The sequence below is a fragment of the Echiichthys vipera genome, assembly GCF_963691815.1.
Source record: "Echiichthys vipera genome assembly, chromosome: 7".
Taxonomy (NCBI): domain Eukaryota; kingdom Metazoa; phylum Chordata; class Actinopteri; order Perciformes; family Trachinidae; genus Echiichthys; species Echiichthys vipera.
In genome coordinates this window covers 22,068,929-22,094,678 of record NC_139832.1, presented here as the reverse complement: position 1 = coordinate 22,094,678, position 25,750 = coordinate 22,068,929, and the positions used below count along the sequence as shown (strand labels likewise).

The window sequence follows — 25,750 nt, the reverse complement described above, 5'->3', positions numbered from 1 at the left end:
CCTACATGCGCAGACGATTCTCTGTTTGGACAGACTTGACACTTTGAGATGCGTGGTATTCATCTCATCGCACTTCAAAGGCTTTCTCTGTAAAGTGGATGGGAACGAGACTCCCACCTTCACTTCATCTCACATACAATAAAAAGGGAAGTGACAGGTTGTCGACTGTGACAGAAGACATTTTCTCACCGATTACAATAAATACACAATCAAACATTTACTCATCCCATGTGTCATTGCTTCTGTTTTTTTTTCTCCTAAAAATGAAAAATGTACGGTGAATAATTATCAAAGAAATAGCTAGCTCATCTTAGCATTTACTATTGCAGTACTTTTATTCTATTTAAAACACGAGTACCAGGACTTAGGTGTTGTATGGTGATAGTGCATCGGGCACTCTACAGGCCTCCTGCATTACAGGAAGGCCCCTAAACACAACCCTGTCACCATCACCGGGGCTTAAATCTGTGTGTGTGGCAGAGATGTTGATCCATGTGGCGTCTACCAAGAGATTTTCACCTGCTCAGGTTCAACCCACAGGGCTCTGTGAAAAATTTGCCCACCAACGTTCATCTGTACCCAGTGATGGAAGAAGTATTCAAATAGTTTACTTAACATTAGCAATACCATAGTATAAAAATATAACATTTCACTCAAGCAAATGCCAAGACGTATGCACAACAAAATCCAAGTAAAAGTACTCATAATGCAGAGTGACTACTGTAAGGGTTATATTATTATTATATTTCTGGATCATAATTGTTGATGTAATATGCAAGCAGTCAGTAAAGGTGGAGTTTATTTTAATCACTGGATGAATACTTCTGGTTTAATCTGCAACGATGGATTATATTTTATAAACTGATAGGTTTCATATGTAACTCCTAACTTGAAGGGTAACTATAGCTACTATAGAGTAGTGAAATGTATGAATTGCAGTGGATTAGAAGTATGAAGAAACATACAGTGGAAATAGTGTACTTGTGTACAGTATTTGAGTAAGTGTACTACCCCTGTTTGTACCCAAAGTCCGTAAGATGTTTCAGCTTGACTGCTGCATCCTAGTTTTGTAAAAGGTAAACCACTTCCCAAATGTGACCAATACTTTGGTTAACAGTCCCAGTTTAGAGAGCTCAGCTTACATACATTAACATCTCCCTCTAGTGGAGAATATTTGCCTAAAAGAAGTTAGTTCTAGTTTTAAGTGTATTAAGTATGAAGTATTTCTCATTACCTTGAACACCAGTGGATACATTATTTTTTATCTATAATATGAGATTAATAAGAACCAAGGGCAGTGACAGGATTAAAATGTTTTACTGTAGTGCTACAGTATGCAACAGGTATGGATGAAAAAATTGGGCAACATCGTGAACTGTGTAGTTTTGTTCCATATGACAAGAATATCTGGCATGTAGAATCCCCACAACATGGCAGTAGAGTAGAAAACAGGAAAAGAACGAAAAGAACAAACAAAAATTAAAAGGTGTAAATAAAAGCATTCAAAGAGTCGACTTTCTTCTTGTGCTCTCCGATTCCCTCCCATTGGGCAGATCAGTACTGGCCATGGAGACAGAAATTCAAGGGTTATAAACCAGTAAAAACCAAGATCACAGATCTGGCTTTGTATAGCACAACTGTAATGGCTTACTCGCACACATGTGCTCCCACACACACACACACACACACACACACGCACACGCACGTATATGAAGAACCCACACAACCCTGGGAGAGCGATTGTCGCCCTTGGTCTCCGTCCTCCAAGCTGAATTAGATTAGGAAAATCAAGGTTAATCACCCAATAAATACATTCTGAAATCTCTTTTTGAAACATAGACCTTCAGACAAATACACACAAAGTGATTAAAAGCATTAAAAACAAACAACTCATTTGCTAAGTGTTTAAATCTTAAAACAGTCACTGAAATGTGGTGTGAACCAAGATGCACACACAAACTGCGTCTATTAGGCCAATTTCTCTTCTTGCATTTTCACTCGTTCCCTCTATCCCTTCCTCCACACGCTGCTGCTCCTTTTATGTACAGTAACTGGTGGTACACACTAGTGTCGTGGTCTAGACCATAAGCAGTGCTATGCTATTATCCCTTCTGTTACAGCACTACAGGCACACAAATACAAAGACACTGTTTGGCTCTCTGCCCTGCCTCATTCCCATTATCCACCCTATGTGTCACTACAAACACACACAGTGCTCCCTGTAAACAAGTACTCTTTGTCCTTTCGGATTATAAATACTGTTTTGGTAAAATCATCCTCATTAAAAGGCGAGACGGAGAGTATTTGAGTGCACATCGATACAAAACACAGAGAATTGCACTGTTGGAAGATATTCCTTCTTCGTTTGTCGTGTTTTTTTTTCTTCTTCTTCTTCTTTTTGGCTTCAGCGTTAAGGCCCAAATCTGGAGTGGAAGGGGAGTAAGAGAAGTCCAAGCAGTGATTTGCCTGCAACCATAGGGCCTATTGTACTGTGGGTAAGGACGACACACATACAGGCACACTAACAGATAAACAGTATTGCAGGGCAATATAAAAAGATACCAAGGAATGGTGAAACATCCTCTGTGTCATTTCTTTTTGTAAAATCATTCGTCATCTTCATCATACATTTCATCTTTTTATTCAAAAATCTTTTTAGCCATGCTTGTCTCTCATCCCTCCTTTCCTGTCCAAAGTGCGTGGGTGCCGGTGCTCTTTCAGTCTGGCTACACTAGGGGGTGCTCTTCCTCTCTGCAGATGACTGACAGGCGGTGGCTGTGGCTGTGTTTATTGCTTTAGTGTCCGTGCTCCTCCCATCTCATAGGAAACAAAAAAGGGACAAAGTTGCCCTCCTAACATTGATCTGAAGTTTCTGCCCTCATCTGCTGATTGGAGTCTGTGCTTTTTTTGGAGGGATGTGATGCCAGATCAGTGCCGGAGGGAAACTCCTCCCTTAGGAGCGGGCTCAGGTGAAGAAGTAGTTGAGGAGGAGCTGGGAGAGGAGCAGGACACAGAGGATGAGACAGTGACGGCCCGTTAGCGACACGCCGTCGTCTGTCGCCCTCTGACGATTCAGCTGACGACTCAGAGCCGCCAGGTTCCTAAGGGGAGAGAGAAGGGTCAGGCTGAAGTGTTTAACAATACTAATTAGGTCTAAACTATGTCTAACTATCACAAAAATAACCCTCTTACAACAATATGACTGAATTTAGTCATATTATATAATTACACAGTTACAGAAAGCATTTTCTATTCATCCAATAGTGGATATCAATGTGGGAGTTTCTAATTCTTCTTATGAATATGATTCAATGTAAAGTCTTACACTATCCTTACCCCTAAACTTATAAATGACTTGCAACGGTTTCAATTTGGGAAACGTGTTTCCTTTCCCCAATAACAAGGAACATTGAAGGTGTGACCTCTTAAGACATTATGCAGTTCCCTCCACAAACCTGTGTGCATGCAAATGTGTGTTATTTTCACCTCTGGATGTCCTGCTGTGTCTTCTGTATGGATGTGATGGAGGCCTCAATCAGGGCAATGTCCTTCACCTCTTTATTGCACCGTTCACACTGGTTTGAGAATCCTGGACACATGACAGACGAGAACGTAAGACTTGTGTACTGCGATTCAAGATTTGTACGAATGTGTGTGTGTGTACCTTCATTGTCCGAGGACTCGTGTGTCGGCTCTGGTGTGGTGCTGCTGCTCTCAGTGTTCTGGCTGCAGCTGGAGGGCTGACTGCTGGCCTTCCTTCGTTTTCCATTCATCTCGGCCTGAGAAGAGGCGAAAGAGTCTTAAGTGTAAGTTATTCAAATCATCCCTGCAGACAAATTGAAAGAAATGCTAGCTGATGCAAAACACCAACAAAAAGGGACTGGTGATGCTTGTCAGTGATCTGGGAGCACCTAAATATCAGGTGCAGTCTGGCTTGACAGGAAGGAGTGTAGCTTTCCTTTTGATGAAATGTCAGTGACACGCCCATAAATAATAGATCAACATAGCTACAGTTTGAAGGTGTGTGATTGGACTGGCTAACCTTCTGTTGGCTGGCCCAGCTGTGGCTGTAGGAGAGTCCGTTGTGTTGCCTCTGGCTTTTCTCGTGCGTCTGAACTACTCCATCCTTCTCGAACTGAACCAGACAGCATTCAGGGTCCCACGGCCGTGTGCTGCGGGACAATATAATAATCAGTGGGTGCAGTGTTATCTAAATCTGTGTCATTATTTCAAAGTTTTTCCTCTCCTTACTCTACAGCTCAATCCATGTTATACCGACATAAAAACTAAACTACGAAGATGGAACACGGTGTGCAATCTCCTGGGTTTTATTTGCTTGCCGTTAGTGTGTTCATACTCTGTGTGCTTATAGGTCCACTCTGAGGTGACTGGGTCCTGATGGAAAAGGCTTGAGGTCCAGGGTTTATCTCCTCTCTCCTTGGCCTCTGCCCGCTGAGCTTCCTCCAACACAAACTTCTCCTGGGTGGCCCGCACCTGGTCCCGATCCATGATGGCACTGGTCACATGCTTCCACAGTCTGTCAGGAGCATATTAGCATGACATGAACATAAACATGACATGGGAACGAGTGACAGGGAGGGACCCTGAACATGTATATTGTACATGTGTCACCTAGCTAGCAGAGGCTTTTATGCATTATTTGGGTGTGCCAGTTCCAAAGCCCTGGTACGACAGTGACTATAATAATAGTCAATTACCTCTCTTACCTCCGAAATGTATGCTGTGACAATTGAGATGTTTGTTTCCTCAAATAAACAACCTTCAAATTAAGATTAATGATTGATTGACTTACATAGAACATGAACTTATAAGCATGTGTGTGTTTTACCTCTCAGACTCAAACTCTCCCTGCTGATCTACTTGGACCACTTGTCTTTTGAGGCGGCTGCTGCGAATTTCTGAGCTTGGGTTCCACAGCGTGTCCTGCTGGCCCGAGCGCTTCTCATGAATGAACACCTCACCGTCCTGAAAACAGCAAAAGGCGGCTAAAAGTTAAGTTCCATTCCATCCCACTGATAAAACTGGAAAATATTTATAGTTTTTTGTTGTTAACAATTCCCCGAAAGTCCAATGCTTAAGTTCATTTTCAGACCTTTTCAATACTTTTATTTACTACAGAGAATCACTGTATATTGAGTGGCAGTGAGTAAGTGGCAGGGAGGGACTCTGAAAGAGGAACTTAAGAGGGAGATTGAGGTGACGAGCAGAGGAATAAACACTGGATAAAAGCTCTCACCCAGTGTCCATCAACGGTTGCCAGTAGCTCCTCTCCCACACAGATCTTCCCGCTGATCTGATTCACAGAGCAGGAGCCTCCAAGGAAAGGCTGCAGTCAAAGCGTAAACACCATTATCAAAACTGCAGTATTGATTGCTGACCAGTCAACCAACTATTATAATGTAAAAACAAATAAAGTAGCTAACTAGCCAAAGCGCATTTACAAATATGTTATAAAATATACCTTGAGTTTGAACTCCAGCTCTGTGAAACATTTGGTTTTCTCACACTCAATGGTAACCTTCCCACCCAGCTCGAGTGTCATTGTGCCGTACAGGATACCTACAGGAGGCAGCAGGTACAGTAACAGCATCAGAACGACAGCACATCAATGAACAGATGTACACGAGGAGAACAACTGAATCCTGTCCTCAGATAAATCACACCATCCCCTGTGTTAGGAATGTAATTCATGATCTCTAGGCACTCGCAGTGAGCACAGTCCTTGACTGGACTGTGAGACAAGATAAAGACAGTAATTAGCAACATACCCTTGAACACTCGAAGAATAAACAGAAATCTGACTTAGATTCCCCCCATCATCCGTCTCTAATTTCTGCCATGTGAGAGTTCATGTGCATGTTCTAGTAGCTCAGCCTCAGACAACTTGGCTACGACAGATTGCTGCAAAAGTTATGGACAGCCCATGATTTATCACAGAAAACCGATTTCATTGTATCCGTGGAAAATGAGTTTGTGTGTTAACCTCATGTACCGTAGCGGTGTTTGGTTATTCAAGTGTGAGGGTTTAAGCAACAAACAGCCAAAACAAACAGACATAAAACGGAAGAAAAAATAATTAAAGCGTAAAAATATGTACAGGGAGTTGTTAAGCACAAGCCGTTGCAGTGTGAGCTCTGTGCGAACGGAATACATTTCTTAAATTCAATTAATGTTTGACTGTTGTGTGAAATCCTTGATTGCTCTATGAGATTGTAAGAATGATGGGATTTAAGCTTCTTGTCTGTGACAGAGTGTCATTTATTGTTTCTTCTTTTCATTTACTTACAATTGTTTTTGAACAATCTATGGCACAGCACTTATCATATTCCAGCCATGTAATTAGCTGGCAAATTGAATAGTATTCAAGGGGACAGTGAAGATGACTGTTACGTTTTAAATTAACAAAATTGGATTGTTATCAATATGACAGGATTAAGAGGGACATCAGCAACAAAATGGACCTTTTGGCCCCCTAAGAGTGTTCTATGGGATTTTTGGCAATAAAACCTCTTCACAACTGTTCCCCTGCCCCAAAGAGACTAGCAGTATTAAGGAGATTAGGGAAAACCTACTGCCAATGTTAACATAGCAACAAGGACGTGATCAGACACATTGGTGGTGGTGGTCATCAATATTTACTTTAGGGTCTATTACCTTTGCAGTGAGCATACGGCATGGTGATGACATACTCCTCATCCCTGCTCAGGAACAGAAGCCTGGCTTTGCCATCCAGAATAGCTGACAGAGAGTTACCTGCAACAAAAAACACAAGAATACAATTTCATTGCAGAACCCCTTAAAAAAGCTTGGCGTGACAGTCATTTGTGCCTCGAGGCACTTGGGACCACACTTTGTTGTGTCATTGCATGACTTTAAATGTGTATTGGTCACATTGAACTAACAGATTGCATATTGTAGTATGCTGTGTACCGTAGAACTTGGACTTTGCCAGGATGCTCCCACTGATAGAAAACCCATCCTTCCTATTGCAGACATAAAAAGCAGAGATGGGCGGATGGTGGGACACCTGGCAGAGGAAAGAGAGAGAGACATTTGAGCAGCAGTGTGACAAAAAGAGTTGATCAACACACAAGGGGTGAATAATGTCCTGTGCATTTGCATGTCCTATAGCTACAAATCTGGTTTTACCTGTTCAGCTATGTAGAAAGTGCAGCTGTCAGTTTCAGGATGAAGCCAGCAACAGCGAAACATTTCCCCCAGGATTGGGTTGTAAGGCTTCTTCAGACCCTGGGGAACACAGAAAACACATACACATTAGCTTCTATCAATATAAGCATGTTGTTGTTGTTGTTGTTGGGTATAGTTAAATAATTTGCTTTAATATTTCTGTTTAATTTTCTACATGTTCAAGATAAAGAAAAAATAACTAGAAGACTTTAAATAGACCCCATGGTCGGTATCGGACATGCTATCGGATACTGCTATCAGCGATCAGCCCCAAAATCCTCATCAGAGCACCCTTAATCACTTAGCAACACATTACCACCTGTCTGGACAGTAATTCAACAGGAAATAATGTACTGTGTTGCAGACAGAAAGTCCTGTAAATGCCCTAATGATGATCACAGGTAACAGAGGTTCTCTCTAAGGAAGCCCGCTAGAAGTAAACAGCCCAAAAAGTGTTGAACAAGCCCGGGTCAATCTACAGGCCTTGGCCGCTTGATGTTTGCTACTGAATTCTATGATGATGATTCTATTTTATCATTATTATAGCGATTTACTGTGATTTTTAATGTAACAATTATTTAAAGAGAGGTTAATATGGTTAAGCTGCCTACCTATCATCTTTAAAAATTTGCATCTTATAATCAGTGTTGTTCTATATTTGGGCCACTATGATGACAATGAGCCATCTGGTACAAAAGTAAAAAAATCTTACCTTGGGCTTCTTGTAGAAGCCAGACAAGTACCATCTCAACACCTGCTTGATCCGACCATATGCACTCTCCTCCAGTACTGCCCTGCAGTGGGAAAGATGGTGAAGGAGATGGACACAATTATGACAAGAAAAGCACATGATAATATGTCCCGTGTCCATCTGACTTTGAAGAAAAAATATCAAATTTTTGCACTCTTAGGGACTCGTACACAGATACACAGTATGGTGACTTTTAGTTACTGACTGGGAGAGCAGATCAGCGTGGTAGTAGTAGTCAGACAGCTTATCCAGGAAAGAGCGGGGCTCCAGGATGAAGGTGGGTAGCACCACCTTGGACAGGTCCATGCCCGGCCGCAGCTGCTTCAACAGGGTCCAGATCAGACCCTTGTTCTCCTCTGATACAGTCTCCACCTGGGACGCTTCCCCAGCCTGAAGTAACACAGTCATGAGAGCCCACATGAGTGAGGGTAGCTTTTTTTTTTTTTTTTTTTTAAAGAATATTCTTTTGCCTTTTTTGTGCCTTTATTTGTACAGTATAGTTTGATAGGAAATAAGGAGAAGAGACACATTGGTGGTGGTGGTAATCCATTGGTGGAGACGGCATGCAGCAAAGGGCCACAGGCCGGAACCAAACCCAGGCCGCTGCAATGCGGACCTTCAGCCTATGTACAAGGTGCACCCACTCCAACCACTGAGCAACCGGGCACTCCGAGTGAGGGTACTTTATAGTCACATTAGTGGCTCTCTGGTCAGGTACCTGGGCTGAAAAAACTGGGACATGCAAAGAGAGAATTTCCCAAGGCAAGCGGTTATGTTTTAATTACTGGGCCAGAGCAAGTGAGAGAAGGTACAGAATAACTACAGTGCATATGTCTGTGTAAGAAACAGTGCTTTCAGAAAACGCAGAAATCTTCAAAACACTAAAGATGCATTTATTTTTAAAAAAAATGTCTGCCTTTTTGAACATAAACAAAGGTAAACACGGCTGTGACTCGAACAAAAGAAGGCAACAACACTCCCTAAGTAAATGTTATAACTGTGAACTCAGCCCCTCACCTCAGCCATCTCCTCTGTGCTCTGCTCTACATAGGCTGTGGCCTGTGGCCCGGGAGAAAGCTCGTCTGATTGGTCCATGTCGCTCTCCTCCGTCAGCCTTCCACCGTTCTCATTGGCTGTAGTGTCCCAGTCATCATGAGCCTCGCGCTCTGATTTGTCTGAAAAGCCGTCATGCTCCATGTGGTGATTGCCCAGCAGCACAGTGTCATTTAACCTAATGGTGACAAAGGAGAAGTGAACATCAAGGTTAGAATGATATTAAGCAACAGCCCAGACAAACCTCTTCTGAAAATAATGTACTAAATTACAGATGAAGAATATTCACAGGCTTTATTGAGGTAGTTCTTCAGTAAATACATGTGTGCTAACGATTGACAGGTCTTATCTTATTGAATTCTAATTGGTATCATAAAAATCATCATTAAAATGCAGCAAGTCATTGCCAGGAATGACTCAATTGAGGAGGTAAGGAGGAAGAATCAACCCCTTAATGGTTGGACGGCCTGCCGTAGGGCCCTTAAAACTTTCTTTTTAACCAGAAGCTACAGTGGACTTAATTTCAAAGATTTTGGGAAGTGGGTTAAATAACGCTCCAAAGTGAGGCAAAATTTTGGCAAAGGAAAAACTGGCATGTCCATATTCAAAGGGGTCCCTTGACCTCTGACTTCAAGATATCTAAATAAAAATGGGCTCTATGGGTACCCACAAGTCTCCCCCTTACAGATAGACCCTCTCCATGATAATCCCAGACATTTTTGGGCAAAACTATGAAGTTTTTCCTCATGCACATTACATGTTTTATTTTTGCCTATTCCACAATTGAGTATTTTAACATTTCTGATTACTGGGGTCCCTAAACAGTCTTGAAATAGAATTAACTGTCTGACGGGCAGGCTTAGACTCTTGTGGATTCAATGAGCCAAATGTATTCATGTGTGATGATGCGAGTCCCCATAGTAGCCGTTTTATTGTAGTGAGAACATTTTTTGAAACTTAAATTCACTGTATAAAATGAGCTGCTGTGACCTTGAGGATAATTGTCAGTTTCCAGAACAGAAGCACTCACCATCCAGTTGCAAATCTTGCAGAAATCTCCAAATGTCAAACCTTTTGTTATCAAATCGCAGCATGGATGTTTGTACGTTTTCCACAAAATATGGATGTCTTCATATGGTATTTTTGAAGGCTTCATTTTTATCAATTCTCACATGTTGAATAAATGGTTAAATGTAACACCAAATCTCTGTAACAAATGGCATCACTTCAAAAAATGTTTCAACAACTTATGAGACATTATGGTGCATGAGACTTGGAATCATAACCTCACCACATTATGTTCTAGGCCCTTATCATTATGTATTTATTTTAATTAATTAATTAATTATTCATTATTATTCCTTATGTATTACTAGTACGCACTTGACACACTGTGCTGAGTGTAGTACATCTCAAATTAATCTCCAGGTTACCAGCTTTCAGATGATGTTCACCACTTCTATGTGGCATCTACAGTTAACCTTTTACAGTTGTCCCCCACCCCCACGACTCTTAAAAAGGGAGTGACTGCTAAGGGGTTAATGATCGTGATTACACATTAAAGATGAATAACTTCACAATACTTAATTACTTTATTTTACTTCAGTACTGTTAAAGCTTTGATGATGGCCTCTCCAGTAAGACAATCTATAAACAGTTCAAACATGGCGCAGACTTCTGAGAAAACATCTTCAAGGCTCCAAACGGCCTTTAAATGTGTATTAAATCTGTGAAATATATCCTTTTTCCTCAAGGTTATGATGAGTAGGCCCATTGTGTTAGAAACTATCCTCTATAAAAACCTGGCTGTCCTAAAGGGCCTGGATATATTTGGTAAATCTGACCCGTCTGGTTGCCAGGACAACCAGACCACATCACCACATCCTTATCTAGATCCCATTCACCTGGTCTGAACGTGAGACAAAAACATCGTAATGTATGCATACGCATGTACTTTACATAGACATACATGCTGTCCATGTACTGTATGCACAAACAGAAGTCTTAACAACCGGAACAAAGTTGAAACAAAGAAGAAACAAAAATAGGGGAACAGTGAAAAAAGTCACGCATCAGCTTGCAAATAGCCAAAGAAATGAGAAGCGAGAATGAATGGGAAAGAGGGAGGGATGGGGTGAAATCGATAGCTAATAGGGAACATCATGGTTCCAATCCTACAGCCATTTTACATGTTAGACAGTGAACGTCTGTGTACTCATCCAGAAACACATTTAAACACACACCAACATAAAAAAGCAGGTCTTAATCATATGCATAATTAAAGGTTTGAAATCAGATTTCACAAATCCTCAACACTTGGGATCCTGACAACTACAGTCTAACATTTGGACGGAGGAAGATTATTGTAGTGTGTCATGAGCTTTTAAAACAACATTCAGTGGTGGTCACAGAAAACAAGAAAACAGCTTATCTGCTCAAACAACAATCGAAGGGAGTTGGATTTTCAAAAAGGCCTGAGGGCTTGACAGACAAGAAAAGACACATTCCTGCGCACTCTGTGAATCACTAACCAACCAGTGAGGTTATTTATTAACACAAACACGCCCTGGAACAGAAGCGGCTCTCCTTACCTTGACGACATACAGCATACAGACAAACTCTTCCTCTGGAATCAAAACACCACCGATGATGTTAGCAGAAAATCCAAACACAAGCGCAGCCCGTCCTTATCTTCTCTCCTCTCCTGTGTGCATGTGTAAGTGTTTTTAATCTAGTGACTAAAAGGTGTGGTTTTGTTTCCTCGACTCCACACACCTGCTTCCTGAATGTGTGTGTGTGTGTGTGTGTTTGTGTTTGTGCGTGCGCGCCAGTGCGTGTGTTTGTGTGTGGGCTTGCGACGGCTGTGTTGCTGCCGTCTCTTTCTGTGTGGTGTATGGTTCTCATTCTATTTCATCTTCCTGCTCCTCTGTCAGTCATGTGATTGTACGGGCTGCTGTGATTGGCTGGGGAATGAGCAGGAAAGGAGGGAGTGCTGGGATGGATGGCCAGAGGGAGGGTACAGCTATGGAGGAGGGGTGGGGAGGAAAGGGATGTCTAATGTAGAATGAAAACAGCAAAAACAGCGACACACACTTTCAAGAGGACATGGGAAAATAACTATGATAGATAAGTATCATTATGTATAAAGAATGTAACAAAGACAAAGATTTGTAGTATCAATTATTTAAGTAATCCAGTATTCCGATTATTCCATCAATTAATCTGACAGAAAATAAAATAAAGCAAAAGAGAAAATATGACAGGTCTCTTATTGACAGGTCAACTAATTGTTTTCCTTTGAGAAGAATCCAATTCTTCATTGCTTAAATTGTACACAATAATATTATATGCACTAAATTCATTTAGTTTTGACAGATAAGTGTCATATTACACTCTGCTCAGAAGTGAATGAGGTGGAGGGTCAGTAGGGTGCTCTAGTTAGCGGATTCTTGTCTCATTTGTGGTCTGATGAAAAGTAAATCAATCAAAATTCAGGGCCCCATATTGCTATTTTCCAAGCTACTGTAGCAGAGGCGGACCTTTACTTAGCAGCTGTAGCAACTTGAATTCAGCCAGTGCAAGACCCAGTGTCAGGGGTCACATCCGGCTATTCGCCAGCGTGAGTGTTTGGATGGTGTAACCCGAACCGGCGGGGAGAGTGTTGTGTAACACTAATCATTTGGGCACAGTGAGCTGTATATAGTTATATGGATTAAACAGAGCTCAGTAATCAAGTTTCTCAACGAAATGTTTCAGCCCTTTTTTGGTGTAGCTCATAGTTGCATAGTTTTTTGTTACCCAACAGTTGTCAGCAGTTGATGTATTGCCAAAGTGGAGCGTGCGCACACGCACACACACACGCACACGCACACATGCACACGCACACGCACCTGCATTATTTACTACCCTTGTTAATATCCTCATAACACTAACTGAGACATTCAGAGTTCAGAACATCCAGTCTTCTACTACCCACCACCTAATGGCTATCTTGCTTAAGGGCTAATTAAAGTCTTAGGAACAACTACTTACATTCCCATTTTCTGTCAGCGTTGACACTATTTTGGCAAGAATTTCAGAATCTATATTCATTTCAAAGACTCTGCTTTTAAATCTGTATTTTGAATATATATAGACAATATATATATGTCAGCACAATTTAATATAGACAAGTTTTATGAGGTTTCTTTGATAACATAAATTGTTGTTTTTCCACATTCTCAGCCTTCTTCAAAGCTCCTCTATCCAAGGTGCTTCTTTACAGACATACTCAAAAAAAACAAAGTGATTACAAGCAGTTTACTGGCTCTAATGTTCAAATGTAAAGAAGATAATTACATGAGAAGGACGGACCACGGCAACATTATCACTATGCTCACACTGTTCCAGCACAGGAGAAAAGAGTCACCATGCTCCTGTGCCACATTTCAGGCATGAAAACCATGACAGAGCACAAAAAACAGCTAATTTCTCTTTAGGTCTTCCCTCTCCATATGCTTCACACACAGACAAACACATGCACACGTACAGTATATACACACACACACACACACGCACACATGCACACGCACACGCACCTGCATTATTTACTACCCTTGTTAATATCCTCATAACACTAACTGAGACATTCAGAGTTCAGAACATCCAGTCTTCTACTACCCACCACCTAATGGCTATCTTGCTTAAGGGCTAATTAAAGTCTTAGGAACAACTACTTACATTCCCATTTTCTGTCAGCGTTGACACTATTTTGGCAAGAATTTCAGAATCTATATTCATTTCAAAGACTCTGCTTTTAAATCTGTATTTTGAATATATATAGACAATATATATATGTCAGCACAATTTAATATAGACAAGTTTTATGAGGTTTCTTTGATAACATAAATTGTTGTTTTTCCACATTCTCAGCCTTCTTCAAAGCTCCTCTATCCAAGGTGCTTCTTTACAGACATACTCAAAAAAAACAAAGTGATTACAAGCAGTTTACTGGCTCTAATGTTCAAATGTAAAGAAGATAATTACATGAGAAGGACGGACCACGGCAACATTATCACTATGCTCACACTGTTCCAGCACAGGAGAAAAGAGTCACCATGCTCCTGTGCCACATTTCAGGCATGAAAACCATGACAGAGCACAAAAAACAGCTAATTTCTCTTTAGGTCTTCCCTCTCCATATGCTTCACACACAGACAAACACATGCACACGTACAGTATATACACACACACACATTAAGGCCTACACAGAGCATGAATGACTCGTTGCTTAACTTAACCAATAATGCAAAATAAAACAGTGGCAGGCTAATTTAAGCATACGCATTCTAAGTTTGAATCAGTGAGGATTCCATTTGCAGGGTAATTGATTTTCTAGGGTAAACGGGCTAAAGTAGCTACCTCCTACAACACCAGATGGTTTTCAACAGAAGCCACAAGACTAAATATAAATGTCCAAAGAAGGTTGCTTAGGGTAAGTGGGCAAACATTACAGCCAAGCCATGAATATGATTAATAATTGCAGAATCACCCTTTTTTGTCAAAAATCGAATGTGTTGTTTAATGTTGGTCGATGCATATCCTGATGAACTATAACGCCAAGTTATATATAATAGCACAGGTCAACTGGGCGAAGTGTGAATGCACCCTAAGGGACCTCGTACACTGAGCAACCTTAGGTGCTACAGTTTCAAAAGCAGTGATAAGAACCTCCATCAGTGTTTAAGTGTAGAAGGTTGTCTGACATACAGTCTTTAATGCCGTTCAGACAGTTGTGCAGAAAAGATAGTTTCTAGTCAGTAATTGTGATAGTATATGTCTCTGAATTCGCTAATAATATGGAAAAAGGAAGTATACACAAGACAAATAATGTTGGACCCAATACGGAGCCCTGAGGCACACCAGTGGACGGAGCAGCAGTTTTAGAGGTGTATGGTACAACTGATACAGAAAAGGTCCTATCTGAAAGAGAAGAAGAAAATCAGGCCTGTCCCAGAAATGTCCACCCACTGCATAAGTCTGTCAATTAAGATTCTGTGATCCACAGTGTCAAAAGCTGTGTTAAGATCCAACAGCAACAAAACTGAGCAGTGACCCACATCAGAGGACATCATTATATCACTGGAGACTCTGAAAAGAGCAGTTTCAGTGGATTGCTTCTGACAGAAACATGATTGGAACTGCCAAGTCAGCACTGAGCTGCATGGCAACAACTTCTCTAAGATTTCTGAAATAAAAGGCAGCTTGGATATACAGTCGGCCTGTAATTATTGGGAACAAATGGATCAAGTTCCATTTTATTTACATATCTTTGGAGAGGCAGCACAACTGCATTTTTAAAATAAGATGGGACACAGCCAGATGGCAGGGAGCTGTTTAAAATAGATATCAGTAGGAAGCCCTCGGATCCTTAATGAAGTTATTAAATAAAGTCAAGAGGTCTTCATAGTAAAGATAATGAACTTTGAGCTGGGTGGATTTCCAGTGACGCACTTCTCCGACATTTCCGCCTGAAACACCGGATAGTCTCATTGAACCCGGGATTGGGTAAACAGAGGGGACGGGAGGCATTCTACTAGGAGCCACTCAATCCAAAATGGAGGAGAAATGTGTGGTAAAGGATTGAACTAGACAATCTACGTCTGCATGTGAAGACAACTGTTTGTGGATCAAAAGCTGCAGAAAACTTTTTAGCTGTGGTGAACACTTAGAACTTTGACAGTGCAGCTAATCTAAGTTAAAGGGCAGGTTGATTAAAACACAATTATGGTCAGTGATAGGCAGCTCCTCAGAGCTTAAGGAGTCAATATTTAAAACATGAGTAAAAACAAGGTCCAGAGTAATACCCCTTAACATGTGTGGGACCAGACATGTTGAATAAAGATAAAAGACTCTGTGACATTAAGAAAAATGTGTAGCAAAGCTCCAAGAGGCATCATCACTGTGAATATTAAAATCACCAACCATGATAACTCTGTTCAACCGTATGATGGAGAATAAAAAAATGACTGAATTCAAATATAAAAGAACTGTTAAAACAGGGGGTTGATTAAAATACAACAAAACGGACAAGAACGGCCGACGTTAGTAATGTAGTTCAATCGATATGAAGACTCCAGTGCTCACTGTTCGACTCTGAAAACACTTCCTGATGACCATGGCAAGACCTCCTCCCTGGCCCAAGTTCCTCAGAGTGCAGATAAAAGCGTAGTCAGGCGGGCATTGTTCGATTAAAGGGCCATAATCCATACTCCTACTCCAGATCTCCATCAGAAACAGAAAGTCCAAACTTTTTTGATATTAACAAATTAAGTATGAGAGATTTATTTACAATGATCATAGGTGTTACTTATTTTCACAGCTAAAGGGCTCAACAGAGTCATTGAGCTAACAGGACGCTGCATCCTCAGGGGGTGGATAGAACAGCTGACCGGGGATGGGGGATGGGGGTTATTTTCGTAGTGAAAAAGGCTTGACGCATGGTCACAAGTAGCCGCTTATAAACTTGCTGTGGCACTAATTTTGCGCTATAGTCTTTTCCTGTGTCCTGCTGCCCTCCAGATACTACCACAGGCCTCATTCAGACACACTCGCACAGGAGAACAGTCTGGATGGGTGGGGCAGTGCGTATGCTAGTTGGCACAACACCGATGGCTTAAAATGGCTTAATTCTAATAACTTTAATTTTATAGCACCTTTCAAAAACAAAGTTGCAAAGTGCAGGGTTTTTTCTGCATTATAAATTTGGAGGTGGTCGCCTCGCTGAAATTGTCTGCCATCGTGCTGGAATCTTAATTGAAAATCAATATAGTTCTCCCTCTCGCCACCAAGAGGGGGATTTTTCAAAAATGTATTACATTTTTTTTCACAATTTATGAATTCCGTATGAATATCTAGGGATATGATTTTTTTACACACGTAGGCTATTACGTGTATTTTGGATTTCAATTAAATTATTTTGAGGTCTAATCAACACAGGTTCACGGAATTTCCGTTGTCAATGTCAGGCATGCTAGTGGTCACAGAGTAAAGAGGTTTCCCGCTTTTTCCATCAGCATACATCCATGGCAGCAGCAGACTAGTAATTTACATGGTCTTATGACAGAAGAGGAGGAAATATGGCATGGAATCACATTTCGGATTTTTTTGGAAAACCACCACCAGTGAAGAAGAACACTAGTACCGCAACCACGACAACAGTAAGAAGCCCGGCAGGCCCAGCCCGGCCTAGCATGATTGGATTAGACAAGCCTTTTTCAGCCAACATCCAGTTTCAGATTTGCTGCATGGCCTTGTGGTAATGAAACGTTCTCATGTTCTGTGGCACCAGCTTGGTACTTGGAACTACAGCTGCTGATCTTACAAAAGACAGGGGGCCTAAGTGTGTCACACTCCAAGATGTAGCATCATGTTTGACAAAGCTCCAGCCACAAACAAGAGCCATGTTTTCAGAGACAGAAGAACTGATGATTTAGTTCATCTTTCCCTCATGAGAGACTTTATCTCCACGACTCCAGATCAACCTCAACATTTCTTCCCCTGTAACCTCAAGGTAAGTGCCTGGTGCCACCGCGCACTTTCGTATTGTATCTATTCATGCAGTTTAACGTAACACTATAGTATTTTTGCAAGATAGTGGCGATGTAGACAGACAGTGTTATTTTGATCGTGTTTTCTTTGCATAATGGATGTGGAGAACTGTTGAAAAACGTCAGATATTATTTCTTTGTGATGTGTGTAAAAATATTTTGGAGCTAATAGAGTCCCGTGTGACATAAACATAGATTGTGCAGTGACTCAGGTTTACGCCAGCTGACCAAATCTATTGCATTGTTATAGCGTTATTGTGAAGTTTAATTAATAGCGCATATTCATCTGAGAACTGATGAGTTCCGTGTGTTACAGACCCTGGCAGTGTGCACTGAAGTGTATATGACAATAAAGTAGTGAATCTCAATCTATTTACTTTTAAATGTATTTTAAATAGGCCTATAGGCTCATAGATTTTTTATCCAAAATAAAAACAAACCAACAATTTTTTCACAGCACTCCCTCTTCAAAATTACTCCTAGCGGCCCTGCCGGTGTGTAGAGACTGACTGAACAAAACATGCAAGTTTCATAAACGGAAGTCACAGATCTTATTTTTACTGACATAATCCGTTTTGGATTATGCGAACCAGCGCAATACTAAACTTCTGGACGTGGTTTTGTGCACATAACGTTAGTTCAGTATCAGTGGCTGCACGTGATTCTTGACGAAAGTGCACGTTTCAGCTCTCATGTACGTGCAAATTTTTTGCTCCCCTGCCTGCCTCAGCCCAAATTCTGGCCAGAGAAAACCCTGAAGTGCTTTACAATAAAACACAATAAAAGTATTTAAGATCTGGAGCTTAAAATACAAAAAATACAACACAATGTTATAAATAGTAAGTAAAAAATACCATTAGTTAAGAAAAAGCCTTAATATAGAAGTCAGTCTTTAGGAGCTTTAAAAAGAAGATAGTTACAGTTTTAATAGTTACAGATTAAACACAGACACAGTTGTGTGTCTTACATTTGATAGGCTCCCTTCCAAATACACAAAAGTTACATTTTCTGACACTGCATGGTCTTAAATCACAGTCACATGAAAAATGAACAGAGAATATATAATATCTAAATTTTACTTGGGCGGTGCACCCCGTGCTTCAGCTGTTCTGAGTTGATGACCAGGAAGTGCAAAAACTAAATTCTAGAGCTGCCATCTGTGAATTTTTGATTGCAGAACTAAGACAGCATAAATGCGTTTGGGAGAAATTCCAACAGTCTTGTGCGTGAATTGGCAAGCGCAACATCTTGGAGTATGATTACAGGAAACATAAATCGTCCAATAACAACAACTAATAAATGTAAGATGGAGATAAATTATATGTGAGATGCTTTCAGTGTATGCAGCTGTATGACTGAGTACTTACTGCAGCAATTCTGCATCAGTAAGTGCGGTAGACTGCAGCAGGTGGAGTATATGGGAGGACTCTGAAGACATGCTGATATCTCCTTCTTTCACACCTTTGGCTGTCAGCTTGTAGAGACTGGAGCAGCTGAGAGCCAGCTCCAAGGCATCCATCCAGCATCGCCCTGGAGAGTCAGACACATTTGGGAGACCGGAAGGAGTGCCTTCAATAAATTCTACTTGTAAAAATAATTCATTAAAGACGCTAGAATATACACTTCCAACCAAAAGAACCACACACACAAGCCTCACCATCAGACCCGGATGCTGCTCTGAAGATCAAGTAGTTGCTGGGTAGAGGCTGTGTGATGGAGCCAACGTTCTCTCCCTTGGGACCCTGAGCATATGGATGAAACGAGCCACACTTCATGCTGTTTTAGTCATGTTGTACCAACTGAAGCAAAGAGCTCTCTCCAGAGCTATAAGCATAATGGAGCACTGAACAGGATAATTAGCACTTAAAAACCTGAAACCTATTGGGTGAATACAAACGAAAGGTAGAAATAAAACCACTGACAAAACTGAGCATCAATATGCACTACAACATTAACAGAAATGAAATATAATTACAGATAAAATTGCTTTTGCTTTAACCTGCAAACCCCTGTGTTTTCATTCTAAATTTAACTCCTGTCATGGCAACAAAAATGCTGCTTTGAAAATATTTTTTTTGTTGTTGTTTTTTTTGTTTACATGCTTTAATACTGGTTATGGCTAGCAATTTCTAATTAGAAACGGTACATTCATTTTAATGTGTATTACTATCACCCACAGTTTCTTTTTTATACTACCACTAGAAGAAACTAACGTCATTGTTTGTAAAAAACTCTTCTTGTATGTAAAAATAGTTAGAATAAATAGTTTTATTTAGACCTTAGTCTTTCTCACTCTGATTACTGAGAACATCTTGGTCATCTATTATTTGTACAAATGCCAGTGAAGCTATAAACATGTCTGACCTTGACAGCCCAGATGGATTTTTCCAGTGGGTGGAAGAGTTTGAAGCAGAAGCCGTCCTTCTTGGAGGGTCTCTCGATCAGCTTGCATGCACTGAGCAGGATGGTGCCCACCCAGTGGTCCACTTTGGGGGTCTTATAGATCAAAAGAACTCCGGGCTTCAGGGCGCACCACAGTTTGGTCCAACTCTTCCAAGAGCCACGGATCTAAAGACAGTTAAGACAGGAGGGCGTTTTAGTCTCAAAACCTAATGGGAACACAATAAGTAAGACAGTTTGTATGTTTATTAGATATTACACATAACAAGAAACTACAGGATTGACATGCAAGGTGCAAAAAGGCTGACTGTTTGTTTTGTAAACTGAACATAAACATGAAAAAATTCTGAGCTGTAGCATAGTGCCAATGTTGCACCGCTAATGACAGATGATACAAAGTCTGTTATCATTATTCTGGGTGTCAGTGTAGCAGCACTGTCTAATAGGCCACTTCTACACACCTTTAGCCAGTTGGCCATGATGACCACACTGGGGTCCTTTAGTGCAGTAGACAGTTCTTTAGCTGCCCGTTTCTTCTCTTGCCTGTAATTTTTCTTTTTGACCTGTAAAACAGAAATAAACATAACACATGGATGAGTCATCAATCTTACTGGACACCTGAGCACCAACACTAGGTGGAAGCAGAGTCAACCAAATAGACTAGCAATCATGCTGTTGCCTTTGGAACAGACAAACGGCTACACTTTTAAAACACAAAAAAGCTTCCCAAATGGCTTGTGTGTGTGTGTATATATATATATATATATATATATATATACGGTACAGACCAAAAGTTTGGACAAACCCTCTCATTTAAAGAGTTTCCTTTATTTTCATGAAAATTGTAAATTCACACTGAAGGCATCAAAACTAGGAATTAACACATGTGGAAATATATAGTTAAAAAAGTGTGAAACAGCTGAAAATATGTCTTATATTCTAGGTTCTTCAAAGTAGCCACATTTTGCTCTGATTACTGCTTTGCACACTCTTGGCATTCTCTTGATGAGCTTCAAGGCAAGGCAAGAAATCCCACTTATTGAAAACTATTTCAGGTGACGACCTCTTGAAGCTCATCCAAAGAAAGCAGAGTGTGTGCAAAGCAGTAATCCGAGCTAAAGGTTCTCTACTTTAGAGAACCTAGAATAGGCATATTTTCAGTTGTTTTACACTTATTTGTTAAGTACATATTTCCACATGTGTTAATTCATAATTTTGATGCCTTCAGTGTGAATCTACAACATCAATAGTCATTTCTTTCAGGAAGGAAAGGAAACTCATTGAATGAGAAGGTGTGTCCAAACTTTTGGTCTGTACTGTATATCTGAACTGAACTGAACTTAGACTGAGAGAAATACTGACGATCACATGCATTTTACATTTCCAAATCGCATAATAATGTTCAACAATTTTTCACAACTGTCTCATGCAAGGAAGTGATGTGTACCTTGAGAGACTCCTTCCGGCCCAGCTTCTCTGTGGGGGAGGGGCAGTCATTCTCAACACCATTAAACATCCTGGCCTCAGACTGGAGAGGGAGGAGAGAAGAGAGAAGACAGTCAGTAAGGATGAAGAAGAGGGAGAAGACATATTTAAACTAAATACAAACAATTAATTATCGGAACTAGCTTCATAATCTATGATTGAGCATATTAAACCTTTGGGATCATATTGTAGAATATAACAGCGCAGCCCTATTAGACACATTACGTAGTTGGCTCTTGTGATTCCTGCCACAAGAGTTTAAGCTGGGGAAGGCAAAATGTAACCTGACACGTGGTTTGTTTCACAGAACCATCTGAGAAGGCCTTGTTGCAAACTGATTGGGAAAGGGCAGGTGTTTTTTCAAAATATACCTGGCAGGGGATTGGATGAACTAGCCGTCTATCAAACTCTCACTGAAGTCAGTTTGGAGAAGAGCAATAACGTATTTTCCATCGAGAAAAAGCCTTCCGTGTTGTTCTCTTCACTCAATGAAGAAAAACTCTCCAGTTCTTATCAAACTGATGCTATTTTTTTGCATCTAGACATTGTTTTTTTTGAACAAGTGGTCCCTTTCCTTATCGTTGCCACCCCCAGCTCCCCGCTCAACTGCCAGTAGCTCCTCAGGTGGCACTGTTTGGCTGGCTTCTAGCCGAAACACAAACGCATTACTTTGAGCCTCGCAAGATGGATTTTCAAGATTTGGATGTTCACATGTGAACGTGTTTATCGCGTGATCTTGTGTTATCACGAATATTCGGGCTGTGCAAGGTAAGGCAGAAGGCAAAACAACACCAGTTTTAAGTGGAGACAGTTTTCCTGCAGCTCTCCCTCTCCCCTCTCTGTCCTGAGCCCTTTCCATGAACAGTTGGCAGAAGATTAAACTAAAATTAGCAACATTTATCCATCTTTGAAACACTTTTATATTGACCCGTTTTATTCTACTTTCTGAGTCTGTGATTATATTGTGTTTGTCAGACTCTGAAAATAAACTCTGGCAAAGCATTTCAAAGATGGAGAGCCTCCTCGTCTCCTTGTTTGGATAGAATCAGAAGACGACGATGTCTCCCTCTGGTACTAGTAACAGGGTAATGCTGCCATTTGAACAGAAACACCGGCGGCAGTGTGAGAGGAAACGTAAACACAGCAAACAAGCTGGGCTGCTGGGCTAAAGGCTAACTAGCAGGGGAGCTCTCCCCACAGCAAATGTCTTCTTCTTGGACATTAAACTGGACTATGTTTTTACACAGTTTCATCCCTCTATGTACCGCAACGTAGATGGATATTAATTAGATCCTTTATCTCATAGTTTAGCCTTTAACAAGCTGTAGCCACTCAGCAGAACTTTCACCACCACCAAATAAGCAGGGATTGGCCAAAGTCAACAGTCACAGGCTAGATTTTCTAAATCCTGAAAACAGGACCAAGAAGAGGTGCAAGTCCATTTTTCTCTCAGTGAACTTGAATTATCATATGATGACTTGACGATTATTATGGAATATTTGGACCAAAATGCCAAATATAAACAGACTATTCAAGCTTTAACTAACTAGACTTGCTCGCATTATGTACAGCACATCGTTCAAATTGTTCCCTTAGGCACATAGCTCATCTGATCTGATCACGTTTGTCTGAAGCAGTCGGGGGGCCCTTTCAGTCTAAAAGGAAACCTAGCAGGCAGTTCTTGTGTTGTGACCAAAAACTCACAGACTTCCTTGGTTAGACATCTAAGGGCACTGACTGTTTGATGGTCTCCACTGATCAGTAAGAAATACAGATTAGAATCTCAGTGGTAAATTATGCTGTAATTACATAACCACTTTTTCTGTATGCACTAAACCAAAATGACTCACAATAATATTTGGTCAGCCCACACATGTTGATTAGTCTTGTCTATTTGTGTTAAAAGAAGCCATTCTTAAAAGTGTAGTACACTATCACAACCCTGTATAAATGACAACATGCAAGGGTAAGGCTGTGTTCAGCCTCCCATTTTCCCATAAGGGCTTTCAGAATGGAAGAAAGGGCAATTAAGCCATAGATGCAGCTGTGCCTGTGAATTATTCCACATTCAAAGAGGTGATATTGCAAGATGAGGCAAAGCGACAAGAGGAGAGGGGACAGGACAAGATGAGATTACCCGGTTGCCATTGGAAACATTTATTATCCAGTCCTAATCAGTATTATTAAAGAATGGAAACAGAATGTTAGGACTAATACAACATAGGCAGCACCAGGACAATATAGGTCTGGGTCTGGGTCAAATACATGGCTTATGGTGCTAAAGACATAGTTCCCACCATGGCCCTGACTTATATAACCCCATAGCCTTTATAGGACTTACATTGGTGCTGTGTCATGACTTATAATGTCATTGATTCCTGGTTAGTTTGTGCTGGTTTACCAATACCGAGTTTCCATTTTTTTTAAAAAGGCAAAGGAAATCACAATCTTGTATAATTTAGGACAACAATTGTAGGTTTTTCAACTTAAAATTCTTGAGGTTACCGGTTACTTACTGCAAGTAATCAGAGAAAAATAAATGGTCAAAGAATACAAAAGGAAGAGGGCTCACCTAATGAGTTTGTTAGAGTAAGCTGCCCAATCAGGAACTGTGTTCTTACCTTGCTTCCTGGTGATTGGGCAGGACTAAGTTCATTACTCAGCATGGAGAGACCGTTCCTGTCTGTGTCACTGCCTGGTGGGAACCCACAACACAGTCACATACAAATGAACTCTGTGAATAAACCTGCTGACAGACAAAGCACGGCAGCCCCAAAAGCAGTTAATAAGCAGCAGCTGAGGTTTGTGGATTTGTATGAAATAAGTACAGAAACAGCACTCGATCATTTCACAGACCATGAAATCCACTGGCACATGTCACTGAAATATCTTATTTTGTTAAATTTATATTTCAATTGTCAGCTTTGACCTGTTGGCCTTTTACCTGGGCTGAGGTTGTAGAGGTCGTTGTCTCCTCCATAAGACAGGTTACGGGTGAGGCTCCGAGGGTCAATTTTGGGTGGAGAGGTGGCGTTGGGGCACAGAGAAAACCTCCGATGGAACAAATTCTCCTCCTTCATCCTGACAACCTGTTTGTCCTCTGCAGGGGGAGACACATAGAGAGAAGAAAGAGGGGACGATTTGGAAAGGAAGGGAGGAAAAAGAGGAATGGATGAAGGCATTTCTGATTAGAAAAAAATGCTATAATAATTTTGCATGCATGCATTTATCATGTAATTTTAGGATTGCAGTAATAAGTGATTCATCCCATCTTTATAGCTCTTCTTCTTTTGAATATGATAATACTTCTCTGCGTTCCGTCTGGACCCCCGCCCTTTTTCCCTCTCTAACACTAACAAAGACCTACTGTACCAGGACATGTCAGCCCGTCCACATAATAGCACTGTGCGTGGCAGTGACAAGCAGTTCAGACTGCACATTGTCAGTGTACTGTATATGACAGAGAGCATCTTCAAACAAGTACAGTCATTTTTGTCCACAGAGACTGACTGTCCAAGATGACCCTCACTACCTTTGCCACTACCCCACAATCCTCCCTGTCGGACTACATCAACAGGCTTTAGTACAGAAAATTGCTTTCCCCCCCCCCCCCAAAATGCTGCTTCTTCAGTCATTCCCTTGTTATCCACAAGAATCCCATCTACTAATGAGATTAGTAGATGGCACAGCACACAAAAAGGCACACATGGAGCTACTGCAGATGTGGGCAGGACCAAGCTGTGGCTCTGCAGCTTAATGTTGTTAATTTACAGCAGTGACAGGATTAGTCATATTTGAGGCCACCATGTCCATATAAGGCAGACAAAAACAATACAAAAAAACATACAGGCATATGCTCGCTGTACACAAGCTTGCACGTACAGAGACGTAGAGATAGAACTGTGTCGAGACTAATCTGTGAATGTGTGCTTATTACTTCTTTGATACCAAGAGAGACAATGTGTGTCTCTCTCTCTCCCTCTCTCCCTCTCCCTCTCTCTCTGTAACTTTAGACAGGTGGAAAACTATGCATAGCATGTAAGTAACAACTGCTGAGGGTCAAGGCTGTTTCCATACAGATTCCTCCTTGTTCAAACGGGAGGTGAGTTGATCATAGCAAACCAGAGCTGACGGCAAAATACTGTTATGAAGTTAATGGAGCATAGCTGTTACCACATGAGGTTGTCTGGACAACCACACTGTTCTCTGCTCGGATCAGTATATCCCAATTCATTTTCTTTCAGTGCACAAACGCATACAGTAA

At 41.0% G+C, this 25,750-nt stretch overlaps 1 protein-coding gene across 4 annotated transcripts in view; it reads right to left on the bottom strand.

Annotated features, from left to right (window-relative positions):
• Positions 1-1,340: 1,340 nt before the first annotated feature.
• Positions 1,341-25,750, bottom strand: part of osbpl5 (oxysterol binding protein-like 5) — a 54,246-nt gene continuing 29,836 nt past the window's right edge. Inside the window, exons 2-22 of one of the 4 annotated variants that reach the window (XM_083917545.1) lie at positions 24,431-24,586; positions 24,108-24,181; positions 21,449-21,529; positions 20,463-20,564; positions 19,966-20,169; positions 19,259-19,343; positions 18,969-19,131; positions 8,978-9,191; positions 8,166-8,350; positions 7,922-8,003; positions 7,171-7,269; positions 6,952-7,048; positions 6,676-6,774; positions 5,483-5,580; positions 5,258-5,347; positions 4,850-4,986; positions 4,358-4,537; positions 4,043-4,172; positions 3,665-3,779; positions 3,487-3,589; positions 1,341-3,101 (exon numbers count right to left, since the gene is read on the bottom strand). In XM_083917545.1, the coding sequence (XP_083773671.1) occupies positions 2,966-3,101; positions 3,487-3,589; positions 3,665-3,779; positions 4,043-4,172; positions 4,358-4,537; positions 4,850-4,986; positions 5,258-5,347; positions 5,483-5,580; positions 6,676-6,774; positions 6,952-7,048; positions 7,171-7,269; positions 7,922-8,003; positions 8,166-8,350; positions 8,978-9,191; positions 18,969-19,131; positions 19,259-19,343; positions 19,966-20,169; positions 20,463-20,564; positions 21,449-21,529; positions 24,108-24,181; positions 24,431-24,566 (2,610 nt within the window). In that variant the 5' untranslated portion in view covers positions 24,567-24,586 and the 3' untranslated portion in view covers positions 1,341-2,965. Of the gene's footprint in view, positions 3,102-3,486; positions 3,780-4,042; positions 4,173-4,357; positions 4,538-4,849; positions 4,987-5,257; positions 5,348-5,482; positions 5,581-6,675; positions 6,775-6,951; positions 7,049-7,170; positions 7,270-7,921; positions 8,004-8,165; positions 8,351-8,977; positions 9,192-18,968; positions 19,132-19,258; positions 19,344-19,965; positions 20,170-20,462; positions 20,565-21,448; positions 21,530-24,107; positions 24,182-24,430; positions 24,587-25,750 lie in introns of those variants that run through there. The other 3 variants (XM_083917546.1, XM_083917544.1, XM_083917547.1) reach the window with 3 other exon arrangements.